The sequence below is a fragment of the Triplophysa rosa genome, unplaced genomic scaffold (assembly GCF_024868665.1).
Source record: "Triplophysa rosa unplaced genomic scaffold, Trosa_1v2 scaffold243_ERROPOS425983, whole genome shotgun sequence".
Lineage (NCBI taxonomy): Eukaryota > Metazoa > Chordata > Actinopteri > Cypriniformes > Nemacheilidae > Triplophysa > Triplophysa rosa.
In genome coordinates this window covers 155,231-182,832 of record NW_026634260.1, presented here as the reverse complement: position 1 = coordinate 182,832, position 27,602 = coordinate 155,231, and the positions used below count along the sequence as shown (strand labels likewise).

Here is a 27,602-nt window from a genome sequence, read left to right as displayed (position 1 = left end):
GCATCTGATTTTTAGATGACTCATATGGGGGTGGATTCATTCCCTTTTTCCATTTTTCACTTGCTTTTTCATCATTTTCTCGAAGAATCTCCCTCGTTCTTTTCACATTCTTCAGAAAATTAATTCCTTCCTTCTTAAACAAATTCAATACATCCTGTTCTCTTTTCCGCTTTAACTCCCTCTTCGTGCTCTTATCTTTCGGCTTATGATTTTTAATCAATCCTTCCATCTCTTCACAAACTGTCATATCAAACGTTCCGCTCTCCGGCCACAAAGTTCTAAGGCCTCTGGTCCGAATAGACCATTTCTTTGATACATCCCGTATCATTTCCCTGCTTATTGGGTACCTTGCCCCAAGTATTTCTACGGGTGTGGAGGCCATTTCTATTTTACTTACTTTATTCCACTTATTTCTCACTTCGTCTGCTTAACTGAATCACCCCCTCTGATTTATGGCAACCTTATGGCCTTAGGTTTTCTGGCGCTATCTGCACGATCAGCTTTGTTAGTGTGACAGCCTGAAACCGCAGAGGCTCTATCTCTCTTCTTTCGTTCGTTGTGAACAATATCCTGCTTTCCCAATCTACGTGTCTTGTTTCTGCGTAGACCTGTATTTCGGGATGATTAATTGTTCTGTGTCCTCTTCCTCCACCCGGTTGATAGCCCTGTCTTATCCCTTGCAACAAATAGGGCGCAACTAAATTATGTATTGGAATTTTATATTCAATGAGACACGCTGTAACGCAGTGCCCAAATTTCCCAATCTATTAATCCTATGGAAGCAAACCCCTTCCAAATAATTTCTCAATATCCTTACTTTGCAACACCTGCCTACAATTTCCCTCCAATTTATGTATGGCCAAATCTGCTCAATTTGTTCTAAATTCTGAACTTCTCCTAATTCATCTAAGAAATATTTTTTCCTTGTCTTCTGTCAATGGCCTCACAATGCCTGCTGAATCCCTATAATATGATTCTCTCCAAAAATGATCACTAATTCCTTTTGTCTCAGTCAATATTCTCGCTACTCTTACTCTCTCAAAATATGAGTGTAAACTTTCTCCATCCAACATGTCAGCTTCAGCCATGCGTTTTTTAAAACTTCTATATCATGAAAAAGAAATTCACAAAACACATACAGCAATTTTCTTCACTTTTTTTTTTTAACGCAAACAGCAATATTTTTTACTTTTTACTTCTCAACACAGTTTATTTTTCACATCAGCATTCTGGTCTCTCCCATTCTTATCACACACACTCTCAAGGCCTCTTCTCGCGTCAAATGAATCACTTTTCTTAGGTTCACTTACACGCTGAGGCTTCAAACCCCCACCTTTTTTCTCCAGAGAAAAAATCTCACCGGCTGAGACTTCCTCTCCCTTCCTCACTTCTCAGACCACTTTTGCGAATATTACAACACACAACAAAATTAGAATATTTTACAACACATTCATCCTACGTGACCTGTTTACCTAAACAGGATTTAGGCTGCATCCAGCCTCTACACGGCTCTCCGTGGCAACGTCCCTTATGACGTGACCTATTCTCCTTGAACAGGATTTTCCTGCCCTCTTGGCGCAACACGACCCACTGTCGTGGCACACTGCCTGCAATGTGACCCGTTCCTAACGGGATTTATATCGCTTCGATATCTACGCTCGGCCCCTTGGCTCCGCGGCACGTATTCATTCACTCTTCAAACACTTTCACACAAAACACAAAACACAAAACATAAAACATACCTCAAAAACCTGAATTTCAGCAAACTTAGTGCAATACTTATCATCAATTTTAAATTTTTGTTCAATTTAGGAGAGGCTTACGAGGACCAACGACATTCAGGGTTTACCTTTAGCGGACCGCACAAAACTTTCTACAAAGCAAATATGCTCACCTGTTTTTAGGGCCCTTTTTTGTGCGGTCGGCTTGTCTGGCTTACCCATCATGATCGTCAGCCTCCTGCCCTCTAACCTGGATCACGTCGGGGTCACCATTATGTCGTGGCAAAAAGTCGGTCAGCCAATGTTGAAAGAATTCACGAAGACCAGAGAGCCAGGTTTCCAGAGGTTTCAATCTTTATTTGCTCGAGCAAGCAAAGTGAGACACACAGAGTTCATCTGTAGATGCCCAACGAATACATGTCTGACTCCATCTTTTATACATTGTTCTCAAGTTGTTATCACAGTTCAAACCAATCAGGTTTTACCTGACCTCATCTTCTACCAACCAGTTTTTACATGACATCACTTATTTTTATTAGCCCATCCCCTTATGCCTCGTTACAGTTATATTTCATCCTGCACTTGCTACAGTTATATTTCCGGCCTACCATATTAAGATCTCCGGCCTACCATATTAAGATCTCCGGCCTACCATATTGAGATCTCCGGCCTACCATATTAAGATCTAATTGTAGGGAGCGCTTTCAATAACACAAACGTATATTATGTGCTCTTTATCTTGACACCTTTCCGGGGGCTTTCGGACGTCTCAATAACACATACGTATATCATGTGCAATAACACATACGTATATCATGTGCAATAACACATACGTATATCAAGTGCTTTTTATCTTGACACCTTTCCGGGGGCTTTCGGACGATACATGATTTAACCTTGGTTTTATTAAAAATGAACTCATGGTTTAGTGTGATAATGATAAACAACCCAGCGTTCTTAACCAAACCTCTCTACAAAAGTGTGTGTGGTGTACGTGCAGTTCCTGTCTTAGTGTGAGAAGATATTTGGTGTGTACGCAGGTGTTCAAGTGTTCAAACTCATACATGAGGCCCATAGCCCTTGTTAAGATCAGAGAAGTATATGCACTCTATAACTTCCTTTAAATGTATTCTTTAAGTAAGAAAGCTATTTTATATAAAAAAACTCAGTAATATATTTAGAATATAAGAAAAGTCAATAATATGTCTAGAAAAACCACCACATAAGTTAAACTGTGCACATAGTTCACTCAGACATGCAGAACAGCCAGACGACATTTAAATAACAGGATTCCGCATCCGCGTGTGACTGTGGAATGTGCGGTGCGCATTGATTATTGTAACACACAAACAAGCACAACCACGACAAACGCGCAGCTCTGTCTAATGCACATATTCTTATTATTTTACATATGTCGCACTGTTTTTTTTTTTTCAAGTTACTTGTCCGGTCGGGCAAGTAAAATTCTCTCTCACTTGCCCATACAAAACATTCACTTGTCCCGGACAAGCGTTAATGTCGAGCCCTGGGGATGATCACTTCGGAATGGAACACAGGGTATGTCTGGAGAACAGAGGGAGCTTAAATGGTGTGGCAAGATGAGAGAGATCGCTGGCATGTGTGGATAATTGCAGACAGGGTACAGGTGAGTGCAGTCTGGAGGAAACTAGCAGGGAAACAAACTTGGGGGGTTGGGATGGGGACAGACAGGATCGTGACATGGAGCTGGTCAGTGGTCATAGCTCATTCTCATATGTGACCAAGGTAGCGAGTGAAGAATTTGTGTTTACATTCTAAAGAGTTCTGTTATCAGCTCCCAGTGGAAAATGAAACCATATCCATACCGGCTGGCCCGGTTCGGCACGGAGTGGAATGGTAAAGCAGCGAGAACAGTTTGGCACGATGGTGGAAAAGCTCTCAAATTTCGTATGAGCCCTTGAGGAAGGATGATTGTGTTAAGATAACGCTGCCTAACTGTTTAGACTTAGTTCTGATCAGTTTTGTGATCTTTCTCTCTGCAGGTATTGATGCCGAGCTGTACTATGTGAGGGATGATGTGGTAAATCATTATGCCCTGTCCTTCATCCTGCCTGTGCCCAGTGATACCAACAGTCTGCATTTCACTTGGCATTCCAGCAGCAAGGTTGACATTGTCTATCATATTTATTCCTCATTTTGCTCTGTCACAGCAATGTCTTGTACTCTATGGACTTTTGTATGTGTTAGGCCTGCCTGATAGTGCATACATTGTTACCTCATTTGGGAGGTCATTTGAACCAAATTATAACTTTTTACATTCAAAAATGTATGACGTAGGAAGTGTTGTCAGAAAATTACAGAAGTTTAAAAAATACATACCACCTGTAATATTTTTTACCAAATCATTGAATGCATCAATAATTAGAATACTGTTATGTGTTTTGTGACAGGTCAAGACGAACAAATCATTGAATCAGAAATATCAATTTGATTTAATTGACAGTTTTTCTGAAAGGCACTACCAAGAAGCACTTATAACTTCAGTACCTTAACACTAGTATACTTACGTCATGGGACAAAAGGATGAATACATTTGTCTAATACTTAATGATTTTAACACACTTATATGATTGTTGTGATTTTCAAGATGTTCCTTATTTTTTTCCTTTGTTAATTGTATGCTTTAGTCAAACACACATCTTAGCATAATCAAATTGATCAAAGATCCACAGTAATTTAATGGCTTCACTAAAATGGTGTTATGTCTGGCAATGTCTGGCAATGTCTGGCTCCCAACTATTTCTGTCCTTCACAGGTTGATTACAGGTTGGGGTTTCAGATGGAAAACACGTCAGTCATGGATCAACCTCAGAGCAACATCACTGTCCAGGGAGAGGTGCCTCGCACTCGCTCAGGTGAGTAAAACATACATCCTGGTCCTTACTGTTCATTCTTGTATGTGATGATGAAGATACAGCTGCTTAAAAAATAGAAAAAAAACCAGTGGCTCTAACTTAGAATGTGTTTTTAATGTTCCTAACAAAAAAATCAGCTCTGACTCTTTGTAAACTGTCTTTCTCTACAGGACTGTGGGTTAAAGTCAATTGTAATTTATGAATCCCTAGAAATCATTTTGTTAGATTTGATCTATTCTAGAGGTGCACCGATTGACCGGCCAGAGATCGGAATCGGCCGGTTTTTCGTATGATCGACCCGACCGGTGACCGGCCGGTCAGTCTCACGTCTAGCCGATTCCAAGCCGATCTTCTGTTGCCCGTGATGCGGGGCAAGAACGTCACAGCCGTCAGTACACTCAAAGCCGCAAGTAAACATGTAAACGTGCGCGCGCACAGCCTGTCTTTCACGGCTCGTTTATACTCGCATGTGGGTCCACCGGACCGCGAGTCTCTGCTGACTGACGCGCATCTCTCATATCCGCTGACTGCACGCGCATCTTTCATATCCGCTGACTGCACGCGCGTGCACACGCATGCATACGCATCATGTACTGTACAGACAAAAAGGTGCACTGTAGTTCATCTCTCGCTGCTCCGTCTACATGGGATATGTATGCCAACAGTGATGCTATTAGCGTCATGCTAAACTCTGACACATGCTAAACTCATGTTGAAGTCGTTCACTCTGTGTAAAACAAACGTAAATTCCACTCAACCTGATTGCTTGTCTTACGTTAAAACTGGTCATTTCACCTAGGTAAAATGAAATTCAACACGACTTCTACTTGTTTTTAAAAATCCAAAATATAAAAAAAAGAATAAATCAACCAATATATGTGATATATATCTGATTGAGTTCTTTACTAACACAAAAAACTGCAAATACATATACATCTTTAGAGTAGAATTCACTCATAAGATTTTTAACTTTTTTATTGAAGTTGCAACAAAAATCAACCCACTTCTTTTAATACTACAGACACAAGATAAAGACAATTTATTTTACATTTCAGAAAAAATGAAATAAAGCAATGTTAGTTTCATAAACGGAAACAGACGAGAATAAAGTTGAAGTATTTTATTGTTATCTTAGACTTTTGTGAGATGAGTACAAAAATGAAAAAGGTAAATTAAGTGACATGTTTAGTTATATTTTATTATTTGTACTTCTTTTCAGTCACAGAGTTATTCAATTTAAGAGTTGTTTGGGAAAGAGAAGATTCTGTAATTTAATGCAGCTTGGAGAACTGCATTTAGGGAAATTTGGGGAAATTGTAATGTTCAATCATTTATTCAATGAAAATAAAAAAAATGTGTATTGAAGAAAAGTTAATATGGTTTTATATACAGTATACTGTCAATTATAGTTTGTGGATAGAAAATCGGAATTGGCAGGTTTCACTTGTAATAAAATCGGAAATCGGAATCGGCAAAGAAAATTGCAATCGGTGCATCTCTAATCTATTCCTTATTTTCTGAGAAGGCATTGTTATGCAGTTTACAGGAATCTGTTGTGCAGTAATGTAATGGCACAAATAAGTAATGCTGCTTACCAAAACAATTCAATACGTGAGTCATTAATATTATGATCAAGAAAAAAGTGAAATCTGCTAGTATTTATTTAGATTTAAAGCTAACAAACATGGAGTATAATTTTGATTGAATGGGGTTTATTAGCTTTACTGTAAAAATAAGGCTCATCAGGTTATCAGTAAGTATACTTGTGTTTGTTTGTTTAGTGTTCAGAGTGGACCTCTTTTGCTCTGGTAAAGCTGATGGAGAGGCTGTGTTAACCGTGCAGTTGAACCTGACTACACTAACCAACAACTTCACTGTACTCAACTTCAAACGCAGGAAAATGTGTTACCGAAGTAAGATCTTTTAATCCGCTTTTACCTTCACCTAGCAGTCTGATATTCATTTTGTGTATTAGTTTTCATTATATCCTTAATAAAGCTTAGATTTTTCTGAATTTGGCATATTGCAGCTTCTGCCAAAACATGCACATATAATAACAACAAAAGACCTCTGTCATACGCTTCCCCAGTTAAATATGGCCAATGAATTTATTCCCTGCTTATTCAAAGCACATGTGCCAAATTAGCTAAAGAAAAAAAAATGTATGTGCCCAGATTTTCTCTCTCTTAGTAGAACTGGGTCAGTGAGTGCTGCTCAGAAAGATATGTCTTTGTTTGAATGGCGTGGGATTTTACTGCCCTGGCAACAATTGCCAAATCAAACATAAATGAGACCACAACTACCACAACTCTAGGTGAATCTCATGAAACTCATCAGAGCATCATGTCTGAATCTATTTTTATGGATAGGCTTTAATGTTTATTAACAATACAGAGAACTGTTATTGATTAGCTTTGCTTTTTGTTTTTGCTTTTGGCTTAACAGGAATCGAGCAGCCTGAGCCCCCTAAAACGTTGCCATTCCCAAACACAACCATACAAAGAACTGGCCGTGAGTACCTATAGTCAATAATTTAGCATTTTAGTGAATTTGGTTCTATATTGAGAAATTATATTTTTTTGTCTTTAGCGAGCAGTTCTAATGCTCCCACAACATCCACTCGTGTTTTCTACATCAGTGTGTGTGTTTGCTGCATCGTCATCTTCCTGGTGGCCATTATCCTCGCTGTGCTACACCTGCACACCATAAAGAGAGTGGAAATGGATGACAGGTGTGTGTGTGTGTGCGTATTTGTGTTAATGATTGTGTTAATGATGTACTGTGACAGTACGTACTGATTTGAATTAAGTACCTACCCAGGGCTCAACGTTAAGGATTTTTTCTATTGCCCCGTTCGGGCAAGTGATTCGAAGTTTTACTGGCCCTGCCAAAATTTTCACTGGCCCCGCCTTAAAAAGTAATAATAAATAATATTGTCTCTTTTTTTTACCCCTGTAACCTCAATAAATAAGGTAATGATATACAAACTATTACCCTAACTGAAATTTCAAATACTGTTGAAGACAACTAATCTGTAAATTTTCAAATAAAATAGTAGTATCAGCAAAAGCAATAGCACAGGTAAATGTAATAAAGCAAGCATACAAATAAAAATAAGTGCTTTTCAGGTGTTTCAGGTTGATCTAATAGTAGTTATCAGGTACAGAAATTAAATAACCAAATGTAAAATAAGCCTTTATAGTCTTCAACATATTAATTAAATATCAATTTAACGCTAAAGGTATAATTTAGTTAGGAGCAGTGAATGTTTTTTTTTCTTCGTCCTTTGTTGTTTGATGAACATTAAAAACAGATGTTTTTATGCTGCTGCCCCTGTAAGAGATGCACGGATGTAATAAACTGTTACACGTGCTTTGTTTGTATGGGAGGCAAATCCTGCCAAATCTAAATAAATAAATTAAACGATGAAAATGAAAACCAGATTAGCAATTTCATTATACACAACTGCGTGCACAATATGTGCCAAAATGAAATTGAAAATTGAAAAAGAAAATACAATTGGTGATTTGACATTTCATTTTCACTAAAATCTCGAGGCAAGACTGCCAATTTGAAAATGAAAAGGCAAATGTGAAAAATAAATTGTAAAAACATTTTTTACAAAGGTTTTATTAATGTTCACGCAATAATACTGACACAATTCAAATTAAAATGTAAACTTTGATTTTCATTTTATTTTATTTTATTTTCTCTTCTCTTCTCTTTTATTTCATTTTCGTTTTCATTTTCTTTTTCTTGTTCACGGTCATGCAAATTACATGTTAATTAGTGGGTGTGGACGTGTCATGGTCGACTGAGAAACAAGAGACCCAAGTGCGGGGAAACAAGATATTTATTAATTCAGAGTCAATAGTCCACAACAACTGTCAGCGACCACTCCAGACCGCGGGTCTGGAGAGAAGAGTTTTTTTGCCATGACAGCTGAACTTCAAGGAATTTAAACAGGTGCATCATTTAAAACATGCATTCATAACATAGTGCAGCACTTTGTATAACGATTGGCTCATAATCATAATGAATGAAGTACGCGGGGCTGATTTAAACACATATGAGCCGCTCTCGTGATACCATAAGCGAATTGGTCTGCGCACAGCGCGCGTGAGGTTAAACACATTTTATCAACCTCAAACCGAACATTACGATGGATTCTATTGTGCTGAGAAAGATCGCTTTGTTTATGTTTTCTTAAAAGCAGTCACAGTGTAATGATGATAGCGTGCTCGGGTGCGGATGGTAATGTACAGTGTAAGAGCAGGTCAGCGGCGGAGTGGGGACAATCGCGCTCCGGCATGTTTCAGGGCATGCTAGAGATACAGGCTCTCCAATGCTTTAGTTTGTTCGTCTGTTAACTTATCAGAGATGCAGAACACCACACAACAATTTTCGGTATTGCACCAGGCACAGTCATCGTCATCATTACAAAGCGCTAAGGCCAAGCGCCTGACAAGGTCTACACACGTTCGTTTGAATAAACGGATATGACGTTTTTTGTGGGCGTTCCCAGTAATGCAGACGCTCGTCCACACCCACTAATTAACATGTAATTTGCATGACTGTGAACAAGAAAAAGAAAATGAAAACGAAAATGAAACGAAAATGAAATAAAAGAGAAGAGAAAATAAAATAAAATAAAATGAAAATCAAAGTTTACATTTTAATTTGAATTGTGTCAGTATTATTGCGTGAACATTAATAAAACCTTTGTAAAAAATGTTTTTACAATTTATTTTTTCACATTTGCCTTTTCATTTTCAAATTGGCAGTCTTGCCTCGAGATTTTAGTGAAAATGAAATGTCAAATCACCAATTGTATTTTCTTTTTCAATTTGACATGGACAACGCATTGTCAGTGTAAAAATGAAAATGAAAATAAAATAATTTCATTTTATTTTTCATTTTGGCACATATTGTGCACGCAGTTGTGTATAATGAAATTGCTAATCTGGTTTTCATTTTCATCGTTTAATTTATTTATTTAAATTTGGCAGGATTTGCCTCCCATATGTTTGGAGCTCAGCTCAACATAGCTCAGCTCAACATAGTCTATCAACGATGGCATCATCTATCGACCCAACCCTAGTATGAGTACATTTCAGATATACTGTACCCGCCATGTTTTCATTGTCATGTGACCCGTATGCTCTTTGCCCTATGATGTATTAACATCATCTGCGAAAATAATATACATACGTTGTAGGGATGTAACGATTCACTCAGCTCACGATGCGATGCGATTCACGATTCTGATCTCACGATGCGATTTATTCACGATTTACTCACGATTTATTTTTAAAAAATGAGTTGAAACAAATTAGAAATGAACAACTTCCCTTGCATTATTTCTTAAATGCTTTACGTTTCTTTGCATAATAAAATAATGTTTTATTTCAAATATCAAAAGTAAACTGCGATTTTATAACAAATTAATAATAGAAAAAGTCTCTTTAATATAAACAAACTAATACTGTCTGTGCTTTTCTTGGATTTTTTTGCATTTAAGAAATATCAGCATCCATGTTTAGGTTTGCAGTGAAAATAGCGGCCCCTGCTGTTCAAAGAATGTATTGCGATTCAGTTCAAGCCTCAACCGAATTGAATCGTCACTCATTATAACTGATTTTCAACCGGCTCACGGTGAATCGTTACATCCCTAATACGTTGTTAAACATGCGTAATGGATCTTATTCAGCCTGCTGCCATGTTGATTTAAAAAATTATTTAAATTAGAAAGTTCTTGGCACCTAGTTTGGAGGTAGGAGTAGTAAATTATGTGTATAAAATTGGTTTTGTGCATTAGCCTGTTGCTAATAGCTGACTTCTGATGTTGTAAACATGTTCACATGTATTTAAAACACTCTTCTAGCGCAATATGATATTTTATGACAACAAGTATACAGAACATCTACAATTCGTTTTGATTACGAAGAATACATTGACTGGGATCAATAGAAGCAAAAAGAGAGTAATTCCTAACTGATGTGGCATGCAGACACGAGACGAACACTGTCAGCGAGTTTTCAAAGCCCCGGAGGGTGGTTTATTTACAATGGTTTTAATCGTGAGGAGAATTGCAGAGGGAAAACTTGGGGAAATCGGCTCATGCAGGTTATTCTGGGTGCTCTGTACGGTTGGTGAAGGATCCGTAGTGCAGGGAGGTTTCGTCTGCTGGTCGTCAGGTGCTCGTAACTTTTAAAGAAGAAAAAACAGAGGGACAGGATCAACACACACGATAAGTATGGAGTCGTAGCTCACCCTCTCTCTGTCTTCTCCCTCTTTTATCCCATCCGGGAACGAGCTGCAGGTGCCGACGGCCAGCAGGTGTACCGGCTGATTGCTTCCTTATCCATGGCGATGCTGATTGGGAAATGGGCGACTCTCCACACTAAATAATAGCACTTTGTTCATGATTTTGAGGTTTTAATCAGGTTAAAGTTTCTTTTAACTCTATACATGCACAACTCAAGTGATCACATTAACACTGTAGCTCATTATCAGCATACCTTTCAACACTCCTGGCTCTCCAGTCATTTCTCCCAGTAAACTCCTGAAACATTTAAATTCATTTTTTCAATTCAGTTTTATTTATATAGTGCTTATTACAATATTGCTTTGTTTCAAAGCAGCTTTAAAGGAAGAAAAACTAAGCAAAACAATAAAACACAAAGAAAGGTGAAAAATACAACAGTACATGTTATAAAGGAGTACGGCCATTCTAGTAAGCAATGTTCATGGAGTTTGCAGAATCTTAAACTAATCTAGTATCAGAAGTCTCCCGGTGAGCAAGCCAACATGGCCCAGTAGCCATGGGATGCTAGGGATGCTCATATTGACCGTTTAACCGTTAACCGATAGTAACAATTTTGACCGATTAATACTATCAGTTAAACGATTAAAAAGGTCTGTTTATTTTAAATAATATTAATAATATTTTTATAACAATGATTTAATAAAGCATTTTTAAATAACTATTAAATCATACATGTTTTTTAGTTTTCTGTATGGTGAAAGAAATATATGCTATACATGTGTTAACTCACGGAGTGCACAGATGCGTGCGACCAGGTGTAAATGCCCTCCGAAACATTTTTGAGACAGATTACCTATGCAACCACTTGACAAAACTGGACAAGTGTAATTCATCTGATTGTTGAGGCCACATTTGTCAGAGATTTACTCCTCCTAACAGAGTGCACTGGCAGCCTTGCTCAAGCTCAAGTTCGTTGTTTAAATGTAGACGCGTGACAATCGCGCTGTGATATTCTCTGTCTTCCCGGCGTGTCAACACCGCAGCGAAATGAAGCTCAGCAAAGCCTCCCATGTGCAGCCTCCCATGCGCTTTGGAAAGGAGGAGAAAATGTCGCGACCCGTGGTTTTCTTTTAAACGTAAAGTAAAAATACAAATGTGAAATATGAAAAAGTAATAAATAATGTTTGTATTTTGCACGGGTATAGCAGATCGGATCTATATCTGTTTAGCTAAAACACATTTATGTGGCAAAGTGCCCTCTTTGGATATTAATCCTGGCTGGTGGAAAGCAAATGAAACACGCTTCCCGAGGCGTTATCTCTGCATTCCCTGGACACCCGTACCATCTGATAGGGTAAATCTGTAATTTTTTTGTATTTTTAACGTGTCACAAACCCTCGTCAACTGTAGCTGTGTCTCATTTCGAAGTCTGCGACCTCCGAAGACGAAGTCATATGCGGCCGACAAACGCGACCTCCGGCGGATGCAGGCTTCGAAATGAGATGCAGCATGCATTTTTATTTAATACTAAAATCTTATCAGTTAACGGTTAATGTTCGGATAACGAGCGTCGGTTCTCGGTTAGGGAAATTAACCGAAATGAGCATCCCTACGAGGAACCCAAACTCCGATGATGAAATGGAGAAAAAACTTCAGGAGAAACCAGTCTCAGTCTCGGCCAGGTCTCCACTGATGTGTTACAGCTGCAGCTAAGTAAAGGTTACTGAGTAAATGTTTTTAGTTAGTGAGGAGAGCGTATTAGTAGCGATTTATTAAATTAGTAGTGATTTATTAAATTACATTTGTTTGAAGCTGTTTAAGTCTAATTTTGTTGAGACTGTTTTTGTGAACAATATCAAACAATGGGGAAATGTTGCTCATGTGTATTGCGTTGTGCGTAATAAAAAAAATGGCAAAACCCAACTCTAACACATGATTTAGCTTTATTTCCTTAAAAACCGAATGTGCTCTATAATATCATTGGATTATCATCATCTATCCCCCATATAGAATAAATACGACTGCAATCACGGCTGCGTTTCTCCGCTGGTAACCCAAAATTAAGATCGTTATAAACATTCACATACACATATTGGTACATTCACGTACATTGGGGATATGTTGTCATAAATCAAGAAATGTCTCTGCTGTAGGCTTTATTTATAATCGGGAAGCACTAGCGACCAAGAAGATGCCCACAGACCTCAAATCCTTTTGTTTCAATCTTAGGGAATTTTATTTTAATATTCAGATGCTGTATATCGACCAATATATCGGTTATCGGCTTCCAATGTTAAAGGATTATCGGTTATCTTTATCGGCCAAAATTTACATATCGGTGCATCTCTACTTTTAATATTTTTGAAACTTTTTTATTAATATAATGCAAACAAAGAAAGTGAGTATTTTCATGTTCTAAACATATATCCCCGGTTTCACAGACAAGGCTTAAGAAGACTAGTCCCAGACTAAAATTAATTTTGAGCAGTCTCAACTGAAAATACATTGCCCTGACGTATCTTAAAATATGTCAGTGCCATTGTTTTGTCTGAAGACGCACACCAGTAAAGTTTTTTTTGAAGGCATTTTAATAAAAGCGACTTAAATAGCCTAAATTAACTAAGGCATAGTCCTGGCTTAGGCTAAGCCTTGTTTATGAAACCGGGCCATGCGTGTCTTTTTACATACCACTTTTTAGTATCCCCCTGAATCTTTTAGAGGTGTGTATGGGAAGGCTTCATTGTGGCTGCTCTCAGGCAAAGAATGTTAAAGGACTCATAAAATGAGCACTTTCAAAAAGTTGGTATGATTTATTGGGGTCTTCATGAAATGTCTGGAACATTTTTTGCTTAAAAACACTCAATGTCTGTGTAAACAAAACCCTTGCCTCGTCAAAAACAGCTATGCTCACAGCAACCTGTTTTGGTGCATGTCTCTTTAAATGATAATGAGTTACAGCGCACCCCACCCCCCTTCCGTCCGGCGAGTCAACACAACACACGTGTAGTACTGCCATGGCAATGGTTTTGATAAATTATGTTTCCTGAACTCCTCTGCGGTTAGTTTAGTTTTAAATGTCTCAAATCATTCATCTGGAGACTACAAAATCCGTATGCTTGCCTAAAAGCCACGGAATGCGCATCTGCAGATCTCAGCGGAATTACGTGGATTTTAGCTCTTGTCGTTGACAAGTTATAACGTTACACACACAACGTGAGAGCATAACTAGTAACGTTATGCTGTGACAGATTTAAGGACGAATGATTTGAGACGTTTAAAACTAAGCTAACCGCAGTGTTCCCCCTGTTCATTAGCGAAACAAACAGCTTGCCGCAGCTGAACATATTAACGCACATAATGTATTAACATACAGCTAAACTCCAAGTGCCCATTTGCCAAATAACATTAGATATTCTCTATAAATATAGAGAAATTTTCCACTGGCTTTGAATGTTCTATTTAGCCTGTGACCGACTTAGCTCCCTTCGCTATCGTATGCTAACGTTATCCTCCTATATATACGGTACATGTACGTCAATTCAGACTGTTGATAAATATTACTTACAATCGGCAGCTTTGTCTCGTTCAGTTGGTCTCGATCCCTCTTGAGGAACAACTTTGAAGCTAATCCTGCTTGTACTGTCCCAGGATGATAAAGTAGTCCGGCTTGAAGTGATTCGCGCAAACAAGCAGGTTTTTACTTATGGTTTATGGTAAAAATAAAATAAATCCACTCCTGTCTCTTCCAAGGTTAGGACTCTGTGCAGCGACTACATTGCATGTTGTCCACGAACTTTAGCCATGGCGTCACGTACACCGCTGTTGCTTGTGAAAACAACAATGGTGGCAGCGCCGTGGGTGGTATTGTGTAGATTAAGGGGTGGTAATATTATAGTAAGAGCCTGTGTCTACGTCACATCAGGAGCGAAATCTGAACGGCTCGATTTCTCACATGCTTGCAGAGAAAGGCACACCAAAACAAAGTTACTGGGATCTTGTTTTTCACATTTTCTGGGTTGCTAGATGCACCGGGGACCCGATTATAGCACTCAAACACAGCAAAAAATTGACTTTCATACAATGGGTCCTTTACCTGATTTGTAAGTATGAGGTATACCCCCTAGGAAAGAAGAGATGTCTAAGAGGGGTGTATCTCTGTAAAGATAAAGTAAACTGTAAAATCTGGGTTATTCCTGATGCGGTGTATTTAGATGGTGGAAGAGGAGTGTTTGTGATTTGAACTGGCAGAAAATTACCAGACATTTCCGTTAATACTAAAATGTAAAATACAGGTAAAACAACTGTAAATGAATACGGACAATTCCTTCATATTAATACAGTATATTGTGCCCTATTTTTATAGATTTTTTTTAGAGTGTGCTGCTACTGTTGTTTTGAAACATTTTCTTTTCTTTTTCGTTTTTTGATTGTCTGACTGTTAAATGGTAAATTAGAAATTTTAATATCATTACAGTTTGTTCAATATCTAGCCATGTGTTTTCTGATGGGTTAGGATGAATCCATTTGTATATGTTTTGGAGCTGATTGGCCAGGAAATAGTTGTAGAAATTTTGTGCCTCTAGACCTCCTTCATGTTTTGAGTTCTGTAATGTAGTCAGTTTAATTCTTGGGGTCTTATTTTTCCTGTAAAATTTTGTAATGATTGAGTCTAGCGATTTAAACCAATTAGATGTGGGTTGCATTGGAATCATTGAAAATGGGTAGTTTAAAGGGGTGATGTGACACGGCTAAAACAAATATTATCGTTTGTTTTAGATGTAATGCAATGTGTATACACGATTTAAGGTTCAAAAACGCGGTATTTCAACATACCGTGCATGTTTGTATCTCCTCTTTGCCCCGCCTCTCTGAAACGTGCAAATTTTTACAAAGTTCATCACTCTGAAAAGCGAGGTGTGCTATGATTGGCCAGTTAACCAGTGAGTAGTGATTTGTTGAATACTGCAATCATGTGACGGAAATGTAATGCCTCTTACCATTTTTGGAACATCAGGTTCCAAAGCAATTGTACTGACAGGTACGCCCACCTTACTTGCGTATACATTTGGGCGGTCTTAGTCAACTCAAACCACGAACTGACGTAGATTTGTGAGGGTGTGTGGTTACATGAGGCGTTTCATGCAGGTCTGGGTGAGCATTCGCTTTTAGATAGAATGCATCTTTTGTTCCGACACTTTAATTTTTGCAATTTTATGTGTCTAATACATGCATGGGCATCTTATAACACACCAAAGACACATAAAAACACGTGTTTGCGAGCCATATGACCCCTTTAATTTATGAAGTATTGTCATTTTAACCACTGATATTCTGCCATAATGGTAAATTCATCCAGCGTTGCAGATCTTCACTTATTGTTTTGAATAATGGAGTGAAATTAAGACAGAACAGCGCAGACAGCCTGGTGGATACTTTTATGCCTAAATATGTGATGTGATTGGTGCATGGGGGGAAAGGTAGTGTTGCACGCTCATTCACAATTAGCATAATTCCCGCCTATGAATTACTGCTACGCAAATTAAGTATCTATAAATGCAGTAGAATCCTCTGGACTCCATTCTCAGGTTTGGCTACATTATATTTCATAAATGCATTAGAGACTAATAGACTATATGCCTAACAATAAATTAATAAATTAAACTGTGTCCATCAAAGCATTTTTTCAATACCTGGTGCTTTTCTGAAAATGATAAGCTGGTGGCGCTTGAGAACGCTTTGGAGGCACTGCGTGTTTTTCCATAGACGTGTTGGTTGCTGTGATTTGGAATATTCACGGCAGTTAAATGTTACTAGTATCTTGTTTTGAGGAATGTTACTGAATATAAAAATGCAGTAACCGATAATATTAACTCATCCATTGTTGTGTTGTACAAGTATGATGGTTGGTCAATGTAGTGTTTGTCCCACCTCTTCTCCACTGTGATTGGACAGCTGTGTAAAATAGGACAGTGACGAGCTCTGCGTTTTACCAAAAGTTAAAGAGTAAAAAACGAAACAAGAAAGGGTAAAGAAACTCATGAAATATCATTGATACATAGTGCATCAAAACACAGTGTCATCAGTTTGTCTAAAAGAATACAGAACATTTGAATGTTTTACGCACCATTTACTCGTGATAGGGAGCAGGTGTACATTTATTTCGTATGAACTAACATTTTGAAATTACAAACATTTTCATGATTCTGAAAATTTACGTCAGAACGACTTTACAAACGATTTGCACAAAAAATCGTTCTCCGTGTGTTTCAAGAATGAGGCCCAATGAGTTGAATTGTTTCTTGTAGTGATGATGATTGGGGATCTTGCAAATATAGTAGTAAATATAAGACTAATTATGTGATGTATGTTTTACATTTGAATATCTCTAATGTAGCTATTTTGATGGATGGCTGCTGCTAACTGTTCAATGAAAATAGTGAAAAGTGAGTGGGAGAGTGGACATCCTTGTCTAGTCCCTCGGTGCAGTGTGAAACTATGTGACGTTAGTCCATTGGTAATGACAGTAGCAGAAGGTGATGTATACAGAATTTTGATCCAGTTTATGAATGACTCCCCAAAGCCAAACCTCTAATGTGGAAAACAGGAATTTCCAATTGACCCTATCAAAGGCTTTTTCTGTATCCAGTGTAACTGTTTTTTTTCTTTTTGCAGTGGAGTAATACATTAAGTTAAAAGGTCTACGTGTGTTGGTGGGTGCTTGTCTACCTTTGATGAAACCATAGATGGTATGATATAATTTGTGGGCTAGGGCTTTTGCAATGATTTTAATGTCTACTGTACATTTATCAAAGAAATAGGACGATAGCTTGATGTTAATGTTGGATCCTTATTAGGTCCCCTTAACTGTCACCGTCCTGTATACGGGACACCTGCGTTTAGTTAGTTAAGTCACTTTATTGTCCACAAGTGGAAAATTGTCTTTGGCTTCACCACACAAATACATTCAATGTTATCATACAAATCACATAAATTACAACAAGTAACACAATCCCCCCTACTCATTACTCAGATTCTAGTATTAACAATTCTGACAGCAGTTGGCACAAATAACATTTGATGCACATTTTTCATTGCTTGAGGTTGTCTAAAACGTCTTTTCGATGGTAAAAGCTGAAATTGAATATTCAGAGGATGAGAACAATCTTCAATGATAACCTGCTTTTAGTTTGACTCTTGTCTGATAGATTTCATTCAGTTGTCTTTGTGGTTGTCCTACAATTGCACTAGCGATTTTAACTACTCGGCATAGTTTTTGCTTTTCTTTAGCTGACAGTAGTCCATACCACATAATCATATTGAAACTTATAACACTCTCAACAAGATTCTTATAAACCATCTCTAAAATATGTTGACTCACACCAAAATGTTGTAATCTCCTAATAAGATGTAATCTCTGTATTGCTTTTTAAAATAAAAACACTCAACATTTCCAGCAAATGTCAATTTACAATCAAAAATTGTTCCTAAATATTAAAAACTTCCAACCGTCTCTATTTAAAGTAAGAGTCCTGGATCTTAAACTCATTTCACTACGGTGAGAAAAGTAAGGGTGATAAAATCGTTCCTTGTGGAGCTCCTGTGTTTACAATGATTGTCTTTGACACCATATCATTAACTACTACTCTTTGAGGACGATTTAAAAGAAAGTCTTTAATCCACCAAATAAGTTAATTAATCTTTGCAAAAGAATAAGAATCCGAATCGAACTAAAAGCTGAACTAAAATCTATAAATAAAACCCTAGCATAATTTGTAGTCTGCTAAATGTGTTTAGCTACAAAATCACATAGTTATTATAGCATCATCGGTGCCCCTCTTTCCCCTACAGGCAAACTGAAGGGGGTCCAAATCATTGACCAAACTGTTCCAAATATGCCTTGGTGCTCGTTCCATACATTTACTCAACATGGATGTTAGAGCTATCGGTCTAAAATCTTTTAACTGATTGGCATTTGATATTTTTGGTATTGGAACAATCTTTATTTCTTTCCATGAATTTGGAACCACCCTACAATTTAACAGGAGCTGGAACAAACGGGTGAGGACACCAGTTAATTGAAAAGCACAATCTTTTAACACACGACCCTCTAGTCCGTCTAGGCAAGGTGCTTTATTTGGTTTGGTATTAGCAAGACTGGCTACTACTTCACACTCCTTAAGCTTAATAGGCTCGTACGCTGGAATGTTAAGACTTATTCTCTCACATTCAGTAGCACATTCTCCCCTATCAAACCTAATAAAGAAAGCATTTAATTCTTCTACAAAAAATGGGCCTTGTGAGGAACACACTCGTTTCCTCTTCTCTCTTCCCATAATACTATTAAGCCCTTTCCATGCCTACTTCGTATTGCCTGTGTACAATCTACTTTCAATCTTCTCCTTATATGATAGTTTAGCTTTCTTAATTCGACCCCTAAATTCATTCCTTTTTTCTTAAGCAATTCCTGATCACCATTTGAAAAGGCAGTTTTTTTCTTACTTAAACACATTTTAAGATCTTTAGTAAACCATAATTCGAATATCTTTAGTAAACCATTATTCAAATAGATTTGAATCGTTTTAGTCTTAACACAATTGCTTTCACAAAAACTTGTATAAGATGTAATTGTGTCGGTGATCTCATGTACATCTTCACATGCATCAAAGAACAGTTGCTACTCTGTGTCCTCAAAGCAGTCTCTAAGTTCTTCTTTGCTCTGATCTGTCCACAGTTGTATCTCTTTAATCACTTGTTTCTCTTGTTTAAACTTGGCTCAATATTGTATATGTATAATACGCTGCCTTATATCCATCTGTTATGTTGCCAAAACATTTATCCAGTATGCGTGTTGATCGAGTGGGGCGATCCACATACTGATGGAGAGTAGGCTTGATAAAGTACCTTGATAAATCACATAAATTCATATCGCCAAGGAATTAAAATTGGTTGATCAGATGAGTGGGTCAAGGCGTCGTTATAGATATCTGTTATTTTATTGGCTGCTTCCTCATTATTCGGACCCATGACATTTGTTTAAATGACAGTAATCTGCCCAAATTCCAGAGGTAAATAAAAGGTCTAGAACAGAGCCCTGCGCGGGCCTTAAATCCAGGCCCTAGCCCAGCCCTGGCCCGAGACACTCAGTCCCGAGCCCGGCCCTGCCCGACAGGCTTATCAGAATTCTCGGCCCGAGCCCGCCTAGAGCCCGATTTTTTTCATTTATTTTTAATCCCATTACACAGCCAATACTACTGTTTCAGCCATTAAAATAGTTATGTTTTGTTTTTTTAATGGCAAAGAAGTTATATATATATTTTTTCTTTATTAAGTTAATTTAGAAAAAAATTTGGAGCATTTTTTGTTTGGTAAATTAAACTTTTTGTTTTTTAAATAGACGATCGGAGTGGCTAGCGGCCGATGGTGAGTTGACTACGTTTTATTAATTTAGTCTATCAAATCAACACTTGGCTTGCCTGCAATAAAATCCAAATTTTTTTTAAACAAAGAAAAAAACTCAACAATTTAAGCATATCACAATGTTAGTTTAAACGTTTATTATCGTATAAGGGCACTTTTTTTATAAACTGAGGTGCTCTGCTGCTTGCAACTGCGAACAACGTGCTGAAAACAAACGAAAACGTGTAAAATCGAAACAATTTAAAATAATAATAATAACAACAACATGCAGATTGTCTTACCTTACACTTAGGCAACAATTACCAATGAAAAAAAGTCTAATCCCAAACAGAAAACGAGACAGCCTCCTAACACGGGTACAGCCACAAGAACAATCTCTTCAAGAACATCGTGTAGAAAAACAGCCCAGAAGTTTGCCTTTCCTCTTCGTTTTTCTGTGTTTTAAGTTTGCCATTTGCGATTTTTCTCTTTATGTTCTCCATTGCACGTGAGGTGAATAGTGGACGAGGAAAACCTGTGTGAACGCGCGCAAGCAGAATGTGTAATGTGTGTCAGCGTGATATGTAAACGTGTTCGACGTTTTAAATTGACCATCATCAACTTCTTATCGCTTCTTTATTTACTGAATTTCTAATATACTGTATATTAGAAATATTAATGAACGTCTAATATATAAAAAGGAGGACAGGCCTAAAACAAGCCCGAAGCCTGGCCCGCTTGCGAGCTATGACGTAAAAATTGGCCCAAAGCCCAGCCCGAGGGGCGTAAAGTCGGGGCCTGTCGGGCCCGGGCTGAAATGCAGGGCTCTAGTCTAAAAGACACTGACAGGAGTTCAAAGTCTGTAGTACATACTTGTTGAGTAATAAGAAAATGTGTTGGTCATTTGTTGTGCACAAAAAAAGCACAAACCTCCTCCTACAGACTTGCGAGATGCAACATTATCTCTGTTGGCTCTTATCATTGTATAGCCATTTAAAGCAATGTCCTGTATGGCTTCTCTTAACCAAGTCTCTGTAAAACATAACAGATGACTTTGCCTAAAGTCTCTGTCATAGTTGATTTTGACTGGCTATTCATCCATTTTATTACTCTAGGAACGTACATTTGATAAAGTGATTACCGGTAAAGGGGGTTTAAAACTTCTTTTAATCCTGTGGCGGACTCCTCCTCTTGATCTTCGTTTCTTAAGAGAGCGCTTTCGATCATTTATCCTCGAATTTCTCACCAGTTCGTAACTGCCAGGGCATTAACGTTCTATCTAGTTTGATGTAGATAAAAAAGTTATAATGATTATTGATTTTATTGCTGATACATAAACTCTTTCAACACTCTTTCAACACAAAGTTTAAAGTGCACTGTATTTAAAGTGTATTTAAAGATCGGGTATCATGCTGTCATGCATTCTGACTTCTTTAAACTGTTAAACGTGCTGGCTTCTCATGCCTAACATGGTCAACTTGTTAAAAAACGAGTTTGACGTATGACATAGTATTTATGCACTTGATACACTCCCCCAGCACTCCAACTTGTTTCGGGAAGTTTTTTATAATTCTATTCCTTTTATTGTCCATTCTCCCGGAAAAGCAAAGCAAAGCAAAGCAAAGCAAGGCAAGGCGAAAGAAAGAAAGAGCCTGCCCACGAGCGTGACCCGCTTACCATCCATGTTATCTTCGCAGCGTCAAGATCAGAATCAGAAAGAGCTTTATTGCCAAGTATGTTTGCACATACAAGGAATTTGTTTTGGTGACAGGAGCATCCAGAACACAGAAACAGCAACAACAGTACACAGAGACCATAACACAATATAATACAGTAAACAATGATTTAAATGAGGGCCTATGGGTATAAAAAAATTAAGAAATACAATACAATAAACATAAGATAAAGATATAGAGAGTGTAAAGCTATGTATGTATGTAAATATGTACAAGTAAAAAATAAGAATAGACTATTGTAGTACAAGGTATGTGCTATATACAGCAGAATGAATGAAATATAATTTACAGAAAAAGTTGTATAAAAATAGATAGTGTACAAGATGGGCTGCGCTGTGCTGCAGCTCGTTCCTCTTGCTATAGTGAAGTTTAGGTGTGTCTGTTTGTTCGCAGCATTTCAGTGATGGATGTTATATAAATGGTGGATATAACTCTGGATTTGGAGATCGTTTGAAACTGATAGGTGGCGCGGTCCCAGTGCTAAAAGATGCCGGACATGAACTTAACACTGTAAGTCAAACTAAGTCATAAGTCTGTGTGTTGTTGGCAATCGGCATGTACGTGCATAATGTACAAAACACGAAGGAATTAATGTGATGATGTGTTGCTTTCTCGTGCTGTAGTTCCATCCCACCCTCCCCACTAGTCCCATCTCTAGCAGCTCGTGTTTTTCCGGAAATAATTGTACAGTTGTATCTCTCTTTTATAAATTTGGTCAAACTAAATTCTCTTCGAAGATACGACGTATGCAATACTACTGTATAGGCACTCAAAATTACTATGAGATTGGCAGAAACTGATTAATATGAGATTGGCAGAAACTGCCTGTGATACGCGATCTTTTACAATAACTCAACAATAACTCATCACAATACAAACACAATAAAAACATGATTTTTTAAATATTAAAAGAGGGGTGTTCTGTTTTTGCAAATAAACTATATGTTCATATAAAGTATATATAATTATATGTTCAGCTAATTGTCAGCATCTTGCCTGCCTGCATCTCATAAACAGTTAGCAGATGGTTAAACTTATTGTTATGAAATCTCTCTAAAATGTTTAGGTTTCATGGCAGACTGCCAGTGTTAAAGCCATTTTAGGATTGTTGTTGGTTGGTCTTATGACTTAGGAGTCCTCTTCATTACTCATAACGTTTCACAGATTTAGGAGCTAGTTTTAGCACTAAACGCTTTGTAAAATACTTAAGGAGTTTTAGGAGTCCCAAAAGTAGGACTGACATGCCATTATCTTTAAAGCAGATGTAACAAACGCAGTTTCTGCATATCTCATTAATCTTGAGTATCTGTAGAGTAGTATTGCTCACTACGTATCTTCGAAGAGTCATTAGTTTGATCACATTTATTAAAGAAAGATACAGCTGTATGGTTATTTCTGAAAACAGATGGCGTCCTGAACGTGTGTAGTGGGGGCAGAACTAAAGCACGAGCACACAATACATCATCGCATTATTCCTGTATAACTATTGATTCTCTATAAGTTTGTGCTGTATACCTTAAGCACGTATGCCAACGTGTTGCCAACAAAACAGACATTTGACTCAGGTTCAGGTAACGCGTGCGGTTCATGTCCGGCATCTTTAATTGCTGGGACTGCTCCATCTATTAGTTTCAAACGATCTCCAAATCCAGCATTATATCCACCGTTTGTATAACATTCCTTACCGAAATGCAGTGAACAAACAAACACAGCTGAACTTCGCGAACGAAGGAGCACATTAATGGGCGTGCTCTCCCACTCTCCCTGGTTGACGTGTGGCCATGCTTTTCTGGGAGAATTGTCCAATAAGGGACTAAGAAAAGTTGTTACGTAAGGGAATTTCATGTTTGAAAAAAACTTTCCGCAACATATACGAACCTTGGGGGATATGTATCGAGCACAGAAATAATACGTCATACGTCCAATATTGACAAGTTGACCATGTCAAGCATGAGAAGTTTAACATTGGAAAGAAGTCAGAATGCATGAAACACCGTTGCATCAGCCCTTTAAGAGTTTTTCCTAAATGGTCAAGTTAGGAGCTACTTTTAGCCTTAGGATGTTTTGTGAATACGGCCCCAGGGGTTTAAAGTGGGGTCTGGGGTACCCCAGGGACTTAAACTAGATTTTTCGTAAAACTGACTCCAATGATAGCTCTGTAATTTTTTTGTTAACAAATTCCAACAAATCATATATTATTTGAAGTTTTTTAATAGAGAATAGGAAAATAACTGTGACTCAGTTTGTCAGGAGGGGTCACTTTTGCTATAAAGTATCGTGCTGTTTTATTAGAACACTTCAATTACCTAACAGAAAACCTAAAAAAAAAAGAAATCGTTTTGAAGGCACATAAGTGGTATTAAAATGATTCAAGATAAAATGTGTTTTTATTTATCACTATGAAACATTTCTGAAGTATTAAGTAAAAAAAAAAAGTACACATACTTCAAGAAGAGTGCACTTATTGATAAATATGCATAAAGGTTCACCCAAAAATAAAAATTCTGTAATCATTTTCCTTTCCTCGTGTCATGTCGAACCTGTATGACTTTCTTCTGCAGAACACAAAATAAGATATTTAGAAAAATGATGGTAACAAAAAAGCCTAAAAAAAGAAACTCAGACTCCTTGTATCACTGGTGTCATGTTTTTTGCTCCCCAAACCAGGAAGTAGACCAAAAGAGACATAATCATTATCATAATTTTTAAATGTTGGTCTTTTACATTTTATCACGAATGTGTACAATAATGTGTACAATACAGTGGCTTGCAAAGTATTCAACCCCCTTCATTTTATTCTCATTTTGTTATGCTGCTGCCTTATCTTAAACTACTTTAAATTATTATTTTTTTACATTAATCTACACTCCATGCACAATAATGACAAAACAAAAAACTGATTTTTGACAGCTTTGCAAATTTATTAAAAATAAAAAACAAAAATAAGTACATTGCATAAGTATGCACACCCTTAACTCAGAAAATGGTTATAGCGCCTTTACAGGCTCAAATCTTTTTGGGTATGATGTGAAAAGCTTTACACATCTGCATTTGGCAATTTTCTGTCATTCTTCTCCTCAGATCCTCTCAAACTTGTCAGGTTGGATGGAGATCATCAGTAGACAAACATTTTCAGGTTTCTACAGAGATGTTCAGTTGGGTTCAAGCACTAGCTGGGCCACTCAAGGACATAGACAGAGTTGTCCATAAGCCACTCTTGCATTGTTTTAGTTGTGTGCTTTACTTGTGTGCTTGTGGCTTGCCCTGTCCGAGGTTCTGAATGTTCTGGGCTAGGTTTTCATGATCATTATCTCCGTATTTTGTGTACAGTCCTTGAAGCTGAAAAACACCCCCACATCATGATGCTGTTTCCACTACACTTTACTGTTAAGACGGTATTGTACAGGTGTTGAGCAGTGCTTGTTTTTCTCCAGACATGATGCATGAATCTGAGATTTATCAGACCAGAATATCTTGTTTCTGACAGTTTGAAAGATTCGTTGAAGTACGTTTTTGCATATTTCAAGTTTCCATGTGTCTTCACTGAGCAAAGGCTTGAGTCTGGCCACTAAGCCGTAAAGCCCAGATTGTTGGAGTGTTGCAGTGATGTTTGTCCTTCTGTAAGTTTCTCCCATCTCCATATATGATCATGGAGCTCAACCAGAGTAATCATCAGCTTCTTGGTCACCGCTCTAACCAAGACCCTTCCTCACCGATGGCTCAGTATGGACAGGAGGTCAGCTCAAGTAAGAGATCTGGTGGTTCCAAACCTCTTTCATTGAGGATTAATGGAGGCTACATGCTTCTGTGAACCTTCAATACAGCAGATTTTTTTCAGAAGTCTTCCCCAGATCTGTGCCTTGATACAATCCTGTCTCAAAGCTCTACTGGCAGTTCTTTTGACCTCATGTCTTGGTTTTTACTTTGATATGCATTTTCAGCTGTTGCACCCTTTATAGAGAGGTATGTGCCGCTCCAAATCATACTTATTCAATTGAATTTGGCACAGGTTAACTCCACTCGAAGTGTATAAACATTAACAAGCAAAACTAATGCTTCTGAGCAAAATTTCAAGTGTCCCAGAAAAGGGTGTGTGAATACTTATGCAATGTACTTATTTTATTTTTTTATTTTTAATAAATTTGCAAAGCTGTCAAAAATCAGTTTTGTCATTATTGTGCATGGAGTGTAGATTAATGTAAAAAAATTTTTTTTTTAAGTATTTTAAGATAAGGCAGCAGCATAACAAAATGTGAATAAAATGAAGGGGGTTGAATACTTTTGCAAGCCACTGTATGTACTAATTGACTTTGTAACTCTGTCTCCTCTCCACCAATAAGCTGGTGTGAGGTGGGTGTTTTGGAGTAATATGGCTCCCATCGCATCATCCAGGTGGATGCTACACATTGGTGGTGGTTGAGGAGGTTCCCCCCTATCATGTAAAGCGCTTTGAGTAATCACAAAAGCGCTATATCAATGTAATGAATTATTTATATAATTATAAGTCTCAGGTGGGTTGTTAAACCTGTGGAATTTCTATGCATTTCTCCTGGTGCCTCAGAATTTAACCCTTGAGTATTAGCTTTACATAACAATTATACAGTTTTTAATGCGCTACAGGTCAGGGCCAGGTAAAACTATACACGTTATACACATACACATTATGTAGACATAATGAGAAGAAATCTAGTTATTTACACATTATGTAGACATAATGAGAAGAAGTCTAGTTATTTATGCTTTTCTTAAGGTTATATTTAAGAGAGAACTGGAACTGGAAATCAAACTTTTGACAATAATCTCCAAATGAGGACATTTTACAAAGAATGCCTGAGCAAACATCGTCAACCAAGGGTGATGGAGCTTAGCAAAATGTTCACTTCAGTCTAATTAACCATTTCCATCTGTATGCCTCTTTCAGCGTTAGTGACAGTGGAAGCTCCCAGGGCCTTTCTCAGCCTTCCACCCAGACCACCCAGTACCTGAGGGCAGACACCCCCAACAACGCTACACCTGTCACCAGTAAGACACATTACAAGCACACCATGCCCTCTCACCTCTGACCCTTATATCAGCTACTCCCTTCAACATAGGCTGATTGGCCATCTGGCAATTCTGGCAAATGCCAGATGGGCCGGACCATTTTTTAATGTGGGCCTGACAGATATTTCAATATACAGCCGTGAAAAAAAATTAAAAGACCATTGCAAATTTTCATTTAATCAGCATTTCTGATGTATTGTGTCCATTCCATTCCTGTGTCTGTTGAATTTCAACAAAATCAAATCTCAGGAGTGACAAAGTCATCCAAAAGCAATGTGAAATACTGACAGTATGACAACACGCGTGAAAACTGTGATAAAAACCAAGGTCATCACATTTTTTTTAACTTTTCCCAAAAACATGTACAGGTACTACTGTTGTATTGCTTAAAAGTGAATATGAACTTGTTTTCTTTGTAGTTTTTGAGGTCTGAAAAATAGTATACAGAATTTATTTTCTGTTATTTTGACCCGTTTCTTCAGGGTTCATTTTCTGCAAATAAATGCAAAAAGAAACGATATTTTTATTCGAAATTTGGGAGAAA

General features: G+C 37.6%; 1 protein-coding gene across 1 annotated transcript in view; it reads left to right on the top strand.

The window, feature by feature from the left end:
• Positions 1-3,547: 3,547 nt before the first annotated feature.
• The window catches only part of ryk (receptor like tyrosine kinase), a 159,320-nt gene continuing 135,265 nt past the window's right edge, over positions 3,548-27,602 (top strand). Inside the window, exons 1-7 of the mRNA XM_057327515.1 lie at positions 3,548-3,596; positions 3,743-3,864; positions 4,516-4,615; positions 6,397-6,528; positions 7,061-7,126; positions 7,205-7,346; positions 26,937-27,037. Coding sequence (XP_057183498.1) covers positions 3,548-3,596; positions 3,743-3,864; positions 4,516-4,615; positions 6,397-6,528; positions 7,061-7,126; positions 7,205-7,346; positions 26,937-27,037 — 712 coding nt within the window. The remainder of the gene's footprint in view (positions 3,597-3,742; positions 3,865-4,515; positions 4,616-6,396; positions 6,529-7,060; positions 7,127-7,204; positions 7,347-26,936; positions 27,038-27,602) is intronic.